Source organism: Myotis lucifugus, unplaced genomic scaffold, assembly GCF_000147115.1.
Source record: "Myotis lucifugus unplaced genomic scaffold, Myoluc2.0 scaffold_440, whole genome shotgun sequence".
Taxonomy (NCBI): Eukaryota; Metazoa; Chordata; class Mammalia; order Chiroptera; family Vespertilionidae; genus Myotis; species Myotis lucifugus.
The window spans coordinates 41,504-56,568 of record NW_005871488.1 but is presented as its reverse complement, the minus strand read 5'-3'; the positions used below and the strand labels follow the sequence as shown (position 1 = coordinate 56,568).

At 42.2% G+C, this 15,065-nt stretch overlaps 1 protein-coding gene across 1 annotated transcript in view; it reads right to left on the bottom strand.

Moving 5' to 3' along the window:
• Window positions 1–14,595, bottom strand: part of CAMTA1 (calmodulin binding transcription activator 1) — a 668,603-nt gene extending 654,008 nt beyond the window's left edge. The window contains exons 1-2 of the mRNA XM_023744253.1: window positions 13,957–14,595; window positions 13,614–13,833 (exon numbers count right to left, since the gene is read on the bottom strand). Of these exons, the coding sequence (XP_023600021.1) occupies window positions 13,614–13,833; window positions 13,957–13,985 (249 nt within the window). The 5' untranslated portion in view covers window positions 13,986–14,595. The remainder of the gene's footprint in view (window positions 1–13,613; window positions 13,834–13,956) is intronic.
• Window positions 14,596–15,065: the final 470 nt, after the last annotated feature.

Sequence of the window (15,065 nt, the reverse complement as noted above, 5' to 3'; positions counted from 1 at the left end):
ATGTGGATATGCGTGCGTGTTCTGGAGGAAAGCGCACCTTTTAAGTCAAGGCGATGGCAAAGTGCAAGGACCAAAACCAAGGGGGAGCATGGTGCTCGGGCACCATCAGACTCGGGAAGAACTGCACGTGCCTGGCCAGCGAGAGAGAGCTGGAGAGGCAAGCACACGGCTGCTGTTAGCACCTTCACAGAGACTAGACTTTTACCCAACCAATCCCACTCCTAAGAAAGACAACACACACCGCTGAGAGCCTCTCCGAGAACAGACACAATATGATCCAGACTCCCAGTTTGACTTCAAGCCCCTACAACCTGACCCCTACCTACTGTGCCAGGCTCATCTACACACATGCACCCAAATCCCAGCCACCCCCGTGCCCTCCTGGCTCTGTGCCTTTGCTCCGCTTCCTCTGAGTGAAATTTCTCCTCCAACTACCATGTCTGCCTGTCAGTGATGCCAGTCAAATTCCACCTCCTTCAAGACTTCCCAGTCCCTCCAGGCCTGATCCCAGCATGCACTATGACCAGCCTTGAATCAGTCACATCCACATCTGCTCCCTGCAGATGGGAGGCTTCTAGAGTATGTAGGAACTGAAGTGAATCCTAATCGGAAAAACTAGGAAAATTTTTCAGAAGATATCCAACTTACCAATATTGCATTCCTAAGAAACCAACCACAGAAGGTCATGAAAAATAATTATTTTAAGTTATACTAATACAATCCATCAACAGCCTAGATTTCTGTATGTTTTCATATATATGTTTTATCTCTAAATAAAAACAGCTGCACACTGCCTCATAAGATTAAAAAACAGTAAGCAAATAAGCTCAGGAAAGTTGAGTTACCTGCTCAAAGTCACAAGGCACTTAAGGGGCAGAATAAGACCAGAGTCAAGTCTTCAGATACTCTTTCTCAAAAACTATAAACAGCCCGAATAGAATCAGAGCATCCCACACATCTCACTAGCCAGCCCACCCAATTACCTACAACTTCTTTCCCTCATTTTTCCCTCAATTAATTCCCGTTTTCCTTCATAGCTTAACTCAAGAATCTTCCCCCAGCCTCTCAGATTAGTCAAATCCTTTTATGACACAGGTACTTCCCTTCATAGCATTCATCTCTTCATAGCCCTGTATGAGTTGTAATTTCACAGGGCACCTTGATTAATGTCAGTTTCCCCACTAGGGCAGGGACTATGTCTGTCCTTCCCTGCGTCTGGCACTTCAGTATTGTTTGCTGAGTAAATGAGCTGACTTAAGAGTATAACAGTAACTGATATTCACATGGCCCCCACAGGAGTACAAGATCCTAAAATATCTCTGACACCTCCATAATAATAATATAAATTTTAATGTCACAGTTTTATTGTAACATATTCTAAGTCTCTGATAATTATATATTCATATGTGGAATCTGTTAATTCTCTATTAAACAGAACAAGGGTTAACAAGAATACCACATTTTTTTCTAAACATTCAAGACATCAGCAAACTTTCACATCAAAAGAACACAAACCTGCAGACTGTGTGAATTAGCTATTTGCTCTCTTGGGACCTGAAAAGTCCAAGTCCAGCCTACCAGAGAATTCCCATGTCTCACCAAGGCAGCCTACTGTAGTAATAAATTAGAACAAAAAAATTTAAGGCAAGCCACTTGGGTGCTTGAGTTAAGCAAAGAGTAGATCCATAAAAAGGCTTTAGGTTCCCCAAACTGTTCCACAGACCTAACAAAATCCCTATCAATATCAAAACTGCCTCTTTTTTAGAAATTGACAAGTTGATCCCAATATTCATGTGGCAATTCAAGGGACCTAGAATAGCCAAAACAATCTTAGAAAAGAATAGAGTTGGAGGAGAGACACCTCCTGATTTCAAAACTTACTACAAAACTACAATAATCATGACAGCGTGGTACTGGCATAAGGACAGATGTATAGATCAATAGATTAAAATCGAGACTCCACACATTTATGGTCAAGTGATTTTTGACAAGGGTGCCAAGATACTTCAATGGTCTTTTCAACAAATGGTGCTGGGACAACTGGATATCCACATGCAAGAGAATGATGTTGGAAGTCTACCCACCTCACAACATACAAAAAAATTATACACAAAAATTAACTCAAAATGAATCAGAGACTTAAATGTAAGAGCTAAAACTATAAAACTTACGAAAAAACATAAGTGTCAATCTTTATGATCTTAGATTAGGCAATGATTTCTTAATGATGACAGCATAAGCAACAGAAAAAAAAGATAAATTGAACTCGACTGTGCTTCAAAAGACACTATCAAGAAAGTAAAAAGACAGCCCACAGAATGGGAGAAAATATTTGCAAATCATATATCTGATAAGGGATTGATACCCAGCATGAATAAAGAACACCTACAACTAACAACCAAAAACCAAACAACTCAATTCAAAAATGGGCAAAAGACATTTCTCCAGAGCAGACAAGACATACAAATGGCCAATAATCACATGAAAGACATTCAACATTAGGCATTAGGGAAACGCAAATTAAAACCACAATAACATAATACTTCACATCCACAAGAATAGCTTTAATCAAAAAGAGCCGAAACCGGTTTGGCTCAGTGGATAGAGCGTCAGCCTGCGGACTGAAAGGTCCCAGGTTCGATTCCGGTCAAAGGCATGTACCTGGGTTGCAGGCACATCCCCAGTAGGGGATGTGCAGGAGGCAGCTGATCGATGTTTCTCTCTCATCGATGTTTCTAACTCTCTATCTCTCTCCCTTCCTCTCTGTGGAAAATCAATAAAATATTTTAAAAAAAGACAGATAATAACAAGTGTTAGTAAGGATGTGAAGAAATCAGAATCTTCAGACATTGCTGGCAGGAATGTAATATGATGCAGCCACTTTGCAAAAACAGTTTGGCAGTTCCTCAACGAAAGAGAGTTACCATGTGACCCAACAATTCCAATGCTAGGTATACACCCAAGAAAACTGAAAACATATGTTCACACAAAAACATGTACACAATGTTCATAGCAGCATTATTCATAATAGCCAGAAAGTGAAAATAACTCAAATGTTCATCAACTGAAGAACAGAAAATAAAATGCGGGATATTTCGGGTATTGTTCCACTGTAAAAGGAACGAAGTTCTTATATATGCTACAACGTGAATGAACCTTGAAAACATTACACCCAAGAAAACTGAAAACATATGTTCACACAAAAACATGTACACAATGTTCATAGCAGCATTATTCATAATAGCCAGAAAGTGAAAATAACTCAAATGTTCATCAACTGAAGAACAGAAAATAAAATGCGGGATATTTCGGGTATTGTTCCACTGTAAAAGGAACGAAGTTCTTATATATGCTACAACGTGAATGAACCTTGAAAACATTATGCCAAAGGAAAGAAGCCAGTCACAAAAGACCACATATTGTAAGATATCATTTATATAAAACGTCCAGAATAGGCAAATGCATAAAGAAGAGGAGATTACTGATTGCCCAGAGATAGGGGAGGGGTGGAGGGGGAGTGCCTATTAATAGATACAGGTTTCTTTTTGGAGTGAAGATGCTCTGGAAAGGGATAGTGCGGATAGCTGTAAAACTGTATGAGCATATTAAATACCACTGACATATATTTTAAGAGAATGAATTTTATGGTATATGAATTATATCTCAATAAAGTTATTTAAAAAGCAATCAAATTCCTTTAAGTACTAAAAGCTACTCTGATGGCTGTTTTTTAAAAACATTACATACTTTCCTCTTTTGGTAAGTAGAACACACTAAGTGTTGCTTTTCTGAAGAGACTCAAGGTCATCACTAGGAGACACCAATTACTAAACAGCTGTGTATTCAGACGATTCACGGCATACAGGCTATTGGCCCTTACACAGAACCTCCAAACTCCTGTTCCCTCACAGTCTCCCACCTGTCTACTGCCATCCGACTCCTCCCTCTGCCAAGAGAAATCAAGAAAAACCAGAGATGAGAGGCAGGAAGGAGATGCCGGGGAAAAGCCAAACAAACGTGCACCCAGGCGGCCACCTACGCTTACACAGAGGCAGTTTGCTGTTTTCTTCCCCACGGTCCCTCTTCCAAGGCGTCCCTGTCTTTGGACGGCTGTCCCCAACCTTTCAGGTTCAGTGGTCCACACAAGGGAAAGGCAAGGACCCACCCAAGTATCCAAACTGGACTGACATCCCCCAAATGGACAACCTGAGAACCCACACAGGGCAAAGCCTACAAAGACCACCTCCTGCCAGTGTGCCCCGCCTGCTTCGCCACCACTCAGAGCACATGCCCGGGACACTGGCCATGCCCACTGCTGATTCACTCCACACACCCAGGCCTCTGGCTGACGACGCTTGGCCTCATGGGTGTAGCTACGGTGGACATATTCTCTGCAGAAAGTTTACCCACTACAACAACTGAACACAAATCCATTTGGGAGTTAATATTCTTTCTTTTACGCTGGTTGATGGAAACAGGTTGAGGTGCCAGGCCCCCTTGCTGCAGTCCCTCTCTCTCAGTCTCCTTTCACCCTACCCTCTCGAAAGATCAGCAGTCCAACGGACCCTCACCAATCCTCCTGAGAGTTGACTATATAGAGGAACCGCAGAGCCTGCTCACCACTGTGTGTGTGTGTGCGTGTGCGTGTGCGCAACAGAGAGGCAGAGGCAGAGGGGAAAGGGGAAGAGAAGAAGAGATGGGCAGTGGGGGAGGGAGATTTTGACCCTATTTAAGGCACAAGCCCCCATTGGGGTAACGAAAATATTGTCATATATTTACTGTTAGGACCTCATTGCTACTTTGCTCCTTAGATTTTGAATCCACCTGGAGTCTTTTTTTTAAATTGTGGTAAAATAGTCATAATCTAAAATTTACCATTTTCACCCTTTTGTAGTATACAATTTAGTGGCCTTAAGTACATTCACCTTGTTGTGCACCATCACCACTAACCACTGTTTATTTTTGAAAGCATTCTGAAAATCATGACTTTCATTCTTATTAACAAATGACTTCTGTGTTTGCTTTTTCACCCCATGACAAGGGCAAAGAGCCTCTTCAGAGCCGGGCCGAGACGAAGGCAGGCTGCTGAAGGCGGCGGACAGCACCCGCAACAACTTGGAGTGGCACCAGAGCAGCTAAATCCATCCTCCCTTCCTCCAGACGTGGCCACAGAGGCTGGAGGCTAAAAATACCTGGAGAGGACAGATAACAGCTGTCAAGGATACTCAGCCCAGTTAGAAAGGTTGCCACTATCACCAGATTTGCATCAGAAGACACCCATACAGGCAGCCTGGGTCAGATGCAGAATAATCAGATTCAGTGGAGAAAGACTGATGTTCCTCGCCTCCCAGGACGTCTGGAATAAATCTCTGGGCCTTGAATTTGGTCAAGTAATCTAGGATCAATTTCTGGAGGACCCCTAGGAAGAAAGACAAGTACTTCAAAATACGGAGTACCCACTCACAGCCTCCTGCTTGTCATCCTTTCCTTTTAAGCACAACAGCCTCTATCAATAAAATTAAACGAGGAAGAGACCTCCATCAGAAGCTTTGTCAAAGCAAATAATTCAGCCAGCACCTTTCATAATGGCAGAGACGGAAAGCATCAAGCAGGGAATCTTGGCAAGAACACCAGGAACATTAACTTGCCCCTCAGTAGCTTTAAATATGAACGAAACTTTCAAAATATAAATTATATTCAAGCCATCTCCAAATGCCAGGCCTGTAGCAGCCCAGGAAGCACGCCCAAGTGAAGACACTATGTGATCAATTACTGTGGGTCCACCGAAACTCCCCCATGAAACACCCCCATCCCCACGCATTTCTTAATAGGAAGTCATTTACTGAATTACTGGCAATCAATACATTTTAATAACAGTTGTATTAATCAACTCCAGAAAGAAACAACCGAACAAATATAAATAATCCAACCTTAAACATAAAAAGTCTGGGGTTAACAGACACTTTTCCATCTGTAATCATAGTATTTAAGTCTATTTTTCCAAAACTGTGAACACTCATCCTATCAGAATAAAGAGCTTAAATGTGTCATAGGAAATAACTGAGCAGAATGAACGTTTTTGTGCTGTACAGCTTTTCAACAGCTTTAACAATTTTTCACATTTTTAAAGTAAATAGTCGCAAAGTGTTAGACCTAAAAAGTCAGGCCCTCTGCGTACACCCGAAAGGAGGCACTTCCCTGCCGGCGGTTCACATTCCTCCTACACAGCTTCAGCCAACAAACGCCCCCCCCCCCCCCCCTTTCCACTGTCTCTACAAGTCAATGGAAAAATATCCTCAGTGAGGGTTAAAAAATAACAATAATAAATAATATTTAAGATTAGAACCTTTTTTAAAAATTGTATTTAAATAATTTTAAAACAATTCAGTTCTTGGAGAAAATGAGTATCATTTACATCATCTTCAAATGCTTATTCATGTCTCCTTGCTGATTTTTTTCCTCAGAGCACCTACTTCAAGGAGAATGCTAAATAGCAGACCACACATGTCTGTTCCCCATCCAGCAACACGGTTCAACCTGAAGGAACACACAGCTCTGGATTCACTGAAGGGTGGGAGGAGCTGGTATCTCTGCTGTTGTCATGAGCTTTAAAGTCATCTCAGGAGTAACACTGGGAATCAATCAAAATGGTTGCAGTTTGAATCACCTGCTCTCACCATAAATTGTAACTGAGCTACAGTGATTTCTAAATAGAACACATTCTAAATTGAAACATCTAAATGTTTCTTGGCAATTAAATGTCTAGAAAGTCAACAAACCCCCAAGAAAGCGGAGAAAATGAACTTTTGTAAAGCTCACCATTCATCAACTACAGGAGGCTCGAAAGATGCCGCACGCCAGAGGCTCAGCCTCAAACTCCCTCGGCCTGCAGAGGAAAACTCCAAATAAGATTGCTTCCAGAACTGCTGGCACGCAGCACTAAATCACAAGCAGTGACCTCCCGGAGGAGAAAATGGAGTCAACAGCTCCGCGAATGCACAACCTGGGGGAGATGAAACCTAACTCCCACCTAGGGCTACTCTGCTACTCACAGAATAACAACTGCAGCACATGCAAAATGTATGCACCAGACAGAGTCGTCTAACATATTTCAAGAGCCTGGCCAGGTAGCTCAGTTGGTTGCAGCATCCTGATACACCAAGATTGCGGGTTCAATGGCTGGTCAGGGCACACACAAGAATCAACCAAAGAATGCAGAAATAGGTGGAACAACAAATTGATGTCTCTCTCCTCTCCTCTCCTTTTCTCTTCTCTTCTCTTCTCTTCTCTTCTCTCTCTTTCCCTTTCTTTCTCTCTCTCTCCCCTCCCCTTACCCTCCCTACCTTTCACACTCTCTAAAAATCAATGGAAAAAATGTCCTCAGGTGAGGATTACAAAAAAAAAAAAAAATTTGAAATGAAATAAATATTTCAAGAGTGACAAAATATCCCCCCAAAATCCAAATGCATCCCAAAAGTATTTTGAGTAGGACCTAATTTAATCTCCAGGCCCAAGCTCTCTGAAATAAAGCAGAATGCTCCAATTTAGTCAAATTACAACAGAAACATTCCTTTATAACAAAGGAGCGACAGCCTAGCACTCTGAACTTCATGGAAGTACAAAAACGTAGTGTCAGTAGGGCCACAATGCAGCGCAATCCACAAAATCATGGGATAATTAAGCTGACTGTTTTAGGTTTCAATCTGTTTCGCCAGAAACCTTGTCCAAAGTACACTGATGCGAATCAGCATGAGCAACTAGAGTTCTATCGAAACAGCCCCAGCATCTTATCTTTTGTTTTACCTTTTATCGCTGATTTATGGGCTGACTGATGGTAAACTGATTTGTGCATGTGCCAGAAGGCAGCTCAGGAATACAAAAGAAGAAAAGAGATTTAGAAAAATCAAATTCATGAATGGAAATGCTGACGTCATAGTCCAGCTCCCAGCAGAGCTTAGGATAGTCCGTGAAGAAACTGTATCGTTGGGGATGTGAAATCACCAGTCATTTAATAAAGGAGATTAAAACAGAAAAAGCCCTTGCTCAGACCAAGGGAAGGGGGGGAGGGGAGGAGGGAGGGAGGGAGGGAGGGGGAGGGAGGGAGAGGGAGAGAGAGAGAGAGAGAGAGAGAGAGAGAGAGAGAGAGAAAAGCTGTATTAACAACCTTTTCCCTAAACCAAAAATGAAAAATATACTAAATATGCTACAAACAAGCTTAACTTCTAAACCATGGAACTATTTCATGTTTGTTAAAAATACTTTTTTAAAGATATTAGTTGCTGCTAAATCAGAATGTAGTCCCAGCCTCACCTTAAATCCTTCGCCCACTATGTGCTCTCTCGTTCAGAAAAGAGCACACAATATGCCCACTTTGATTTCTTCATTGAAAACTGCCTGGCATTGCCAAGCCACCCCTCATTTTAAGGAATTCTGAATAAAATGGGATGAAGCTCATGACTTCAGGCAAGCTACTGGAATCTTTATGTAAGAGGGGAAATGCTTTCATCTAATGATGTAGTATAAACTAATAAAAAAGATTATAAAAATTTGATTTACTTACAACTATTAAAAGCAGCTAGTGGTATGGGTTATTCACATTTTTCATCTCTCAGCAGAACTGAAAATACAACCAGTAATAAAAACTTCTGTGAAGTTTAGACACAACTTACTAAAATCCTTTTATTTGGGACACTTAAATAACTGATTCCTAGATTCCTAATGTTTCCCAGGAAATTGAAGATTACAAGTGACCTCAGATCCTTGGTAACATCTCCACAGCACAAAACTACAAGGACATTCTCCCTCCTTTACCATTCCGATGGCTTAATGTAACCATTCCCCCCAAAATGAATTTTTTAAAAATTTAAGCAATAATTTTGCCAAGGAAGATTTGAAAAAGGAGATCTTATTAAGTGAAAATGCAAACAGACCAGTTTTATCTGTAAATCTAAAATGTTAAAAGAGATCATCTCACATTTCCACCACAAGCCTTTGATAGAACATCACTACCCCCTTGTGGATTAGCAATAAAAAATCCTTATCTTCTATCTTCACTTTTTAAATGTTTCATTCTGCTGAACTTCCATTAAGAGTTTACATTTTCTTCACTAAGAAGGGTTATTTTATTTCAATTACTTTTTAAAAAGAGAAAAAACACTTAACATTTGAAAATAAGCAATCCCATCAACTTCTTTATCTTCCGAGCAGCCCCATTTGGAGAGTTCTTCGTATAACAGGGATAGTTGCCGATTTCAACAGGGCAAGCACATCCACGTTCCATTCTTCCCGAGAATACCTGAATTGACACTCCCAATCATCACTTGGAGATTATTTTTAACGATAAATGGGTACTTTCTTCACTAGTGCATCTTTTTTCTTTCTATTTGATAATTTCACACACTGTAACAATTTATTTTTATCGCTTCCAAATGGTTTCATATCCAAGTGCCCCAGAAAACCAATGGGGCACACACATCCTCAGAAATAACTTTTCAGACAAGGACTGAAAACCAAATCTAAGTTTTAAAAGATTAATTCTCGATTGTATTGCTGTGCCTTCAGAAACACTTCCTGGCACTCTCAAGCAACCCTGCTGAAGAAGAAAAACAGGTAAAACCTTCTTCAAAACTGAAAAAAACCCTTTGTTTTTCTTTCTTTCTTTTCTTTAATTTTAGTTGCAGGAGTACCATTCTAATACAACACAGAGATACATCTTGCTAAACAAATAGTGTAAAAAAGATGAAATAAACTTAAACATCTGGGTTTCCTATCATGTATGTGTTACCGACACGAGGTTTAGCTGAAAGTATAAATCATCTCCACAGTCACATACAGGCCAGAGAGACCGTCTGAGTCCCAACTTGTCAGCCTGCGCTGTTGGGAGTGAGTTCCCCATTTCCTCACAGGCGCTGGACACAAAAGCAGGGACACAGTCATTTACTATTACTATGACAAGCCACAGCCCATATTCTTTCCAACGGGGAGGTGGGAACAAAGGAGGAAAAATGATTCACTCTGCAAGTGTTTTTAAGTGACTAAATACATAATCTTACCTTCTGGTAACTGATAAGGAAAAATGGAGACAATGCCTAGTCTATTCAATGCCTGACGCTGTGTTCCAAAAGGCTTTTCACATGTCAACCTGTGAAGACCGCAGGTACAAAAGTATCAATTCAGCAGCATGTCCAAAGCTGGCGGGGCAGGGGCGGTACGGGGAGCAGAGCAGTTGGGCGGGCCTGCCCGGCTTGCCTTGCTGGGGTTTTGTTAGGATTGTTGTTTCTGGATTTTTTTATTTTTTTTTGAGAAGGCAGGGAGAGATTTTAGATGACATGAGGAAGTGAGATCAGTGTGAGAGGAATGGTCTCCAGGTGGTGACATGTTTAAACGGTTAAGAACTCAGTCCCAAATGTTTCCTTCCGGCATGTCACTGCGCACTTGTAACTACAAGCCACACGGCAGAGCGCAGAGGAGGAGCACAGCCCCACACCAGCCGTCGCCCTCGCAGTCACCCTCCGCTAACACTCCTGGGAAGGAACACAGTACAGTACATGACTCGGAAGGCCTGGCTCAGTCTGAACAAATAAAATAAAAAAAAGGACTCTATAAGAGAACATGCAACCCTACCAGAAAGAAACAAAACACAGGGTGAACCCAGAAGAAACATTTAAAAAATATCTCTGGTCATCCCACCTATGATGTCAATCAGTTGAAAGCAAATGAACAATCCTCTGAAAAAAGTGAGAAGAGAAGGAATGTGGCTGACACTTGGCCTCTGCTTGCAGTGGGTACATAATATTTCTCTTTTGGTCCAGGGTAATGAGCTAAAAAATGCTCAGGAAGCATTACCAACCTTTACACACGGAGGCCCATGACCTTCTACAAGCAATGGCGTTCAAAGCGGAGAGACGCAATACAACCTGAGAAGCACACAGCCAGCATACTGATGGGAAAGAAGGAGAAAAGAAAAGAAAACCTTGCTTTGTCTCACCACGGAAAAAATGGGGACTGCTGTCCACTGTCAATACATACAGAAAAACATTCTGCCTACAGATACATGACAAGTATCATGGGATGGAAGACCATCTATATGTTTACCAGCCCCGCTTTCTAACGACAGATAGTCACACGTCTTAACACAGGACTGATGGCTCCACATCCACTGATGGCACACAACACAAGTGTCTCCTTAGCCCAGGGGTGGGCAAACTTTTTGACTCGAGGGCCACAATGGGTTCTTAAACTGGACCGGAGGGCCGGAACAAAAGCATGGATGGAGTGTTTGTGTGAACTAATATAAATTCAAAGTAAACATCATTACATAAAAGGGTACGGTCTTTTTTTTTTTAGTTTTATTCATTTCAAACGGGCTGGATCCGGCCCGCGGGCCGTAGTTTGCCCACGGCTGCCTTAGCCTATATCCAAACCTGATTAGGTACCAAAAAAAACTACATTACACACTACAATCTGGAAATAGAGTGAATGACCATGCACTCTTACTCATGTTACCTGGACAAGGAAGTAGAGGGTGAGAACACTTCTCATTCAAGCACACAAAAACTATACAGATAGTACCTTAACAGGCCAAGGAGCATCAGAAGACCCCACACGTCCTGGTGAATGAAGACCCCAAATGAGTAGTACACTTGTTGGCTGTGCCCAAAGAAATTTACCATTGTCAGGCCAAAGAGACAGAAGGATGGCTAAATGAGGCAAAAACAAATTTCCAAAACCTACACGAGGCCCTGAGAGATGCCTGAAGGACACAGTGTTCCGCCCCGGAAGAATGCCGTTACAGATATTACCATCACCCCTCCACCTTGTGGCTTAAACCCACCCCATCACCCTAAACTCAGGGAAACAAGAAGTAACACTGCCTCTTACTACAGGACAAAAGAAACGAGGGGCATCCCTCTTTACTGAATGATAGGCTATGAATACAGTAGAGCTACAATTACTCTCTTATAATAATGATGATGGCAAGGGCAATAAAGAAATCTCTTTATGTGGGAAAGGGAAATAGGATTGAAATCATCTAGAAAAAAAAAATGAGCATGGTAAGTGATTCTAGAAGATACCGAACATTTTAAGAAATGATCTGTTTTAATGGAAATACAAAAGAAACACATATTGCATGTCACCACAAAAAATATTCAGCCACATGTTCACATGAATAAAGGACTGCCAAACCACAGACTACAACGATCCTCAACAAGAGTTCTTCTTAAGAGTGGAATACTAGCAGAACTGGTTTCTGCAGACATAGTGGAAGTTAAATCTGATTTAACATAGAAGAAAAAGAAAAAGCGCATTTCAGGTCAATTCTTTACCATTGTTGTCATCATTATGTATACCATACCTGCATCCAAAAATAATCTGAGGCTATTTACCAAAAGAGGAGGAGGAAGTACAAATAACAGTGCCATTTTAAAGTGTAAAGTATTAAAAGTCACATAATAAACAAAAGCAGTGATGATTATACCAGAAACCTAGCCTAAGAATGGTCACCACAATTAGGCATTAAGTTTGGATACAATATTCCAGGCAGTGAAAATGTAACAGCAGTTCAAGTCGTTCTTACTATCTGATAGTATGAAACATCTCAGGTAATCATAAGAGAAAATCATTTTTCTCTATCACTTCCTTCTGTAAAGGGTGCATTTGATTTCATGTCCTATACAATACCCCGAATTGGTGCTGTTCAAATGTTAAACAGGCACTCCAACCAACCATATATCCAAATGACCTAAAAGTTATGCCTACACATTTAAAAAGAAGGCTGACTTTACTTTTTTCTATACACACAGATACACACACACATGCACAGGCACAGTCTGAGAGAAAACTGTCAAATGTCTCTCCAGAGGTGCCCTCCACCCTCCCCACTCCCGCAGGGCTGGAAGAGCTCAATGGAATAGTACACTATTAGAGTCTATTTTTGTATGATGATAATCCAAATAATTAAAATACAGAAAAGAATTCCTTACAAGATTATATAAAAAGACAAGGACAAGATACACTGAAATGTCATTTGTATTAAAAGGCTAACAAGACCCCTATGGCCTCAGGTAGTCAGATACCCCCTCCCCAGATCCTCGCATACAACAGCTCAGTACACGTCTCTGGAATGAATGCGCTCAGTGATGGAAATATGGAGTAAAAACAACTTCCTCCAAAATAACAAATTCAAGGGTCCCCCAAAGGAGGCAACAGGCACAGTGAGGGGAAAGGAAGGGAACACGAGAATCACCTTCTGTTGCTTTTCCCATAAGGAAATTAGAAAGGAGTACAACTGTACACAAAGACATCCTTCCTCCAGACCTTAGGAAACAGGAAACAAAGACTGGCCCAAAGGAATGAAGAAGTGGGGAAAGCCACCATATGGGCTACCTCACAACCAGTCAGAAAGAATTATAATCCCACCAGCACATGGGCACACCGAGGATAAACAGAGGACTAAAACAATGCCACTTGACCCCAAAGAATAGGCTATTTTAGGGGGAAAGCCTAAAAACTAAAGAAATGGAAAAACACACATAAGCAGGATATATAAATATGTCTCAGAGCAAGCAAGAGCAACCCTCCCCTTCTGAAAGGAAAATCGGACCCAATCTGACCTTGAGCAGAGGTTGCTGTGACCACGTCAACATTCTGAATCCACTGAACGGTGAGATGGAGGAACCCGCATTTCCCAGATGCAGGATAAGCCAGGTCTTCGAGAAGACAAGGGAAGAGATCTTCCAGGGGCCACCCAACCTTGCCTGAAGAGCTGGGGGTACGTGGTTGTAGGGGAGGAGACAGTGATGGAGGTCAGGAGGACCCACCCAGCCTGACCAGCTACAAGAGAACAATCCCACTGGAAGAGCAGCAAAGCTGAGCTCCAATACTCTATGGGGACGGGGGACACAGAAGCACAACCGTATTGAACTCAAAGGAAAGAGCCTAACTTTCCACACTAACCTCCAGTGTGCTCTTCTGACCTTTACCATGTCCTTCCACTGCCCGTTGCATGGAGCCCCCGATTAGTACGGGAAACTCTCAAAGGCATCGGTGGGATGGAGTCGGCAGGCCAGGATCCACCACCGGAAGTGATGCCTCTACTGGGAAAACGCCAACACATACAGCAGGTTGTCACCTTGTTTTCCAAGGGTCAGTGATACTACACCCTAAAAGTATACAATTCCATCCAGCTGAGTACAGACACAGAGAGGACAAAAAACATAAGAACTCTAAAAGCCAAAAGAAAAGCAAATTGAGGTCAAAGCAGTACTGTGAGGCGATGGGTATCATGGCCGCCGGATAACTCAATATTAACTGAAGGGCCAGGCCCACAGTCAGTCGAAGCTGGCCAGCCCTCGGGCGGCCCTGTCTCCTCCTCCGTAGCCCAGGTGGAGTGTCCTTGCTAGAAAAGCGCTTGAAGGTCCAAATGCTTCGAGTCCGACAGAGCTTGCTGGGGAGGATGAGGCTCCAAACTCAGCCTGTCAAGAAGTGACAGCAGCTAGCAACCGTTCCAAGTTTTGTGAGGGAAGGAAGTGGGGGGACCGGGGGAGACTCACATCACTGCCCCTGCCCCGGAGCCAAGGGCAATCAGACAAATACACAAACTGTGACACTCAGGGAACACCTGGAGAACGTCCCTCCTGCCCTGTCACGAAGTGTCACAGGCCCTCCCAAAAGTACCTTGTCCTAATGTACACAACCTCTCTCAATTATTTAAATGGCCAAAATAAAACAGCGACATATTTATGGCCGTTCACTTCCAGTTCCGTCACAGAAACACATATTCTTCTCACCCACTCCTCTCGTTTGCCCCAAATACATGAAAATCTCTTTCCCCTACACGGCAGGGAAGACTTCAAGATGAGAACTTTTAACCCTATGCAGGACCAATCCGAGAACACCGCTCCTGGATTCCAAATGCCTAAGTTTGGGTGAGCATCGGAAAGCCCTCTGCACTTTACATGAACATTCAGGATGTCATTCTGCTTATTCAGTTCAGTACAAATGAGAAATGAAAGAGTGGTAAGAACTGGCCATTTATCAATGAGTCTTCCCATTCTCTAAGCTTG